The sequence below is a fragment of the Diplotaxodon limnothrissa genome, linkage group LG3 (assembly GCF_057381915.1).
Source record: "Diplotaxodon limnothrissa isolate DT_005_m linkage group LG3, D_limnothrissa_male_GT1.1, whole genome shotgun sequence".
Taxonomy (NCBI): domain Eukaryota; kingdom Metazoa; phylum Chordata; class Actinopteri; order Cichliformes; family Cichlidae; genus Diplotaxodon; species Diplotaxodon limnothrissa.
In genome coordinates this window covers 3,740,454-3,743,864 of record NC_140598.1, presented here as the reverse complement: position 1 = coordinate 3,743,864, position 3,411 = coordinate 3,740,454, and the positions used below count along the sequence as shown (strand labels likewise).

At 41.9% G+C, this 3,411-nt stretch overlaps 1 protein-coding gene across 1 annotated transcript; it reads left to right on the top strand.

Annotated features, from left to right (window-relative positions):
• Nucleotides 1-333: 333 nt before the first annotated feature.
• LOC146634307 (lipocalin-like) lies at nucleotides 334-1,837 on the top strand. The gene is made up of 5 exons (XM_085350421.1): nucleotides 334-493; nucleotides 1,006-1,135; nucleotides 1,227-1,315; nucleotides 1,398-1,511; nucleotides 1,772-1,837. The coding sequence occupies exons 1-5, from the start codon at nucleotides 409-411 to the stop codon at nucleotides 1,798-1,800; spliced, it is 447 nt and encodes a 148-aa protein (XP_085206547.1). The 5' UTR covers nucleotides 334-408; the 3' UTR covers nucleotides 1,801-1,837.
• The last annotated feature ends 1,574 nt before the right edge of the window (nucleotides 1,838-3,411 follow it).

The following is a 3,411-nucleotide window of genomic DNA, read 5'->3' as shown; positions in this document are numbered from 1 at the left end:
CATTTACTTCCTGTAGGAGTGATCGTGTCCAGCCTGACTGAGACCATGTGCTCCATCCTGCACAGGTAATAAACCTCTGACATGAAGGGCTGTCAAGTAGTTTTAGACAAATGGGGGTAAAAGATGTTAAAAGCTTAAAGAGAAACTACATTTTCTAAGAACTGTCTGACGTTCACCTCTCACACAGTGGATACGATTCTGCCGCTGCAGGAATAATCTTTGTGGTTATGAAACTGTCCATGTGTTTGCAGAAAATGTCACATGTTCAAAGCCATCCCAGTACCTGGGGTTTGTATAAGTGCAGCTGCTGGTGGGGAGATAGTCTCACTCTTCTATATAAAGAGTCACCAGGCAGCAGATCTTCATCTGTGATCTCCTCCATCATCACGTCTTCACTCTTCAGCAGCTATGGCTTCACTTCGTGCCCTTCTGGGAGTGGTGCTGTGCTCCTCATGGTTTCTGCTTCTGCCTCAGGCGGACTTTGATTTACAGAGTCATCCATAATATTTTTTATTTTTTATTTTACTGCCCATCTATTTTCATACAAATGTCTCCGTCTTATGGAAAAGGGGTGGAGCTTATCCAACGAGGACAGGCAGGGCCCCCCAGACAGTTTAGCAGTCTATACAGGAGGCTGACCTTTGCAACATGTACTTCTATAATGACTTCACCATTTAGGTTATTTGGTTATGTTTCACCCTGGATTTTGTGTGATAATATTTATTTTGTCCACTGATTTAAAAACAACAAACTATATGAATATAAAACAGAGTGAACAACAAAACATCAGCTTTGGAAACTTTGATGTAAAATTCTGCAATTGTTTTCTCAGATATAGCATAAATCAAACTAACATACATCAGTGTATTATTAACGTGCACACACACACACACAAACACACACACACACACACACACACACACACACACACACACACACGTGTTACAATAAACAGCTCTTATGCTTCTGTATGATTCTCAGTGCTTTCCATTTGCGTGTCCACAGGTTGCTGTAAGTGGTGCTTGACTGCAGTTTGCTCTCATTTCAAGTGGTTTGCTGTCACAAAGCCAACAGGAAGTCCGGCCATGGTTGAGCCAACTGAAGATGGGTTGAAGGTGGCGTCCTCGTTTCCTCTGTGAGTGCGAGAGGACAGACAAAGCAAACACCGTTTGGACAGCATTAAAATATTTACACTGATGATTAATGTTGTGTCTTTGCACCTGTAGCGATACATGTTGGAAAATGGAGACTTTAGCCACCAAGACTGACGTGCCTGGAAACTTCCCTGTGAGTACGCCCACAAAGACAGGAAACAGTTTAGCCACCGCGGTTAATCCTCCATCATCATCATCCAGTATTTTTCACATCTTTTCTTCTGCTGTTTCCCTTGTTGTCAGTCACGGGGTTTGTGACTGAAATGCGTGTGGTCGACGGGAAGCCTGACGAGTACGGCCTGAATCATTCCATCAACACCGGACGGAGTGAAACCTTTGTTGAAAACAGATTATATGGTAACGTTGCATTTAGCTTCAGTAAACTGTGAAGTTACAGCAGCAGATTTACATCACGTGGCTTCACAGGAAGTAGTCTGGACCTCAGCGCTGAGGTTCAAGCAGCTCTGCTTGCAGACGGCATCCTTCCTGAAAATGTTCTTCATCTTCCTAAAACCAGAACTTTTACATTGGTGCTGAAGTTCTATATAAAAACAGCCTGAAATACAAAGTGATGTTGTGCACTGATTACCTCACACTTTCCATGTTTCCTTCTACAGAGGAGTGTCCGCCTGAGTGTTTTGTCTGATCTGTTGTTGATCGTCTCATTGACACTGCATGCAGATCTGACACCAGGGCTGGACTGGGACAAAAAATGGTCCCGGGCATTTTGACTGGAGACCGGCCCCCCCAGGTATTAAAGGAAAAACCATGAAGCCTTTGAATGAAAACAAACGCTGTTGTCACAGTGATGGATGCTGTCTTGTTGGTATACATGCATCAGTCTAATAAACTTAAACCTGCACCATCCTCCCTGTCCTGGTATTCTAAACAGGAAGTAGACTGTTGGTCGAGTTAACCTCCTGAACATCTACAACACACGGTGGAAACCTGACATTAAGACAGAGACTAGAGGTGAGACATGATCATTGCTGATTACCGATGACAGATTTAGATATGTTTTCATAAACCTTTCATTTGCCACATCAATAAACAGCACGGCAGGGCAAAATATGTTTTCTAACATGGCAACCTTTAAAAAGTGAAAGGAGACAGAAAGACAGGTGAGAAAGAATCAAACGGACTTTTTGATGCATTTTACACACAGCACTGGTGCAGAATCTAGAAAATGTGGGAAACACTGGCATCATATGCAGTACTTACTTCTGAAGAAATTATGATGGGACCCTAAAAAATGACTATGTACAATAATGGATTTCTATACATTTTACATCAGATGAAAACGTTTGTTGTAAGATTCAGATAATTATTTATTAAAAGTGAGACATTTTAAATGAGAACAAGAAAGAAAAGTATTTCTTTGTGCCCCCCTCTCCCTGTTAATGCCCTACCTGCCCCCCTGGCAACACTTTGCTAGACCCGCCCCTGCACAGTTACCAGCTGTCAGCTACACAAAAAGGATCCTGGTGTTATTTGTCTCTCAGAAACAGTTCATAACTTCAACTCATTTTTGTTTTGTCATGTTTTGTTCTTTACATTGTCTTTCTTCTATATAATTGTTAAACATTTAATAAATATGTCTACAAAAAGATTTTAAAAATCAGACATTTCACACAGACACCCAAATGATTTCTGACTGATGAAGGGGGCTGAAGGTGCCCTGCTCTTGCCCAGCTTCTGCTGCTCTCTCCCTGCTCACTGTCAGCAGCTGGCAGCCTCGGTCCTGCCTGAGACTCTTCATCTATCAGTGCCAAAGAATATGGGAAATAGCAACGCACAACATGCACATTACAAAACAAGCACATGAATCAGCATTACATTCATTAGTGAAGTGCTGACGTTCGTTCCTAAACTTTGGGCCTTAATTAACATCACTGTGAACTAATGTTTGCTTTGCTTCTTAACCAGTGAAGCAGCGAGGGGCTTTCTGAGGTTCCTGCTCGTAAATGCCCAAAATGAGTCGAGTATTTCTCTGCAACTACAAACTCTGTTTTCATCAGAGGTGTAAATATTACAGCACTGTGTCAGAGTCACTGAGGCTGGAACACAGAAAAAGGAAGTAGATGTATTTATTTTTAGGCTTTATTGCCTGGAACCACTTTAAAAATACGCTTTGGGTCACAATTAACTGCAGAAACCAGGAATCCACATATGAACATTATCTGTGCAGAGATTTATGCTTCTGAAGGTAAACAGTGAAAACTTGCAGCACTAAATGCACAGATAGCCAGGCGTTTCA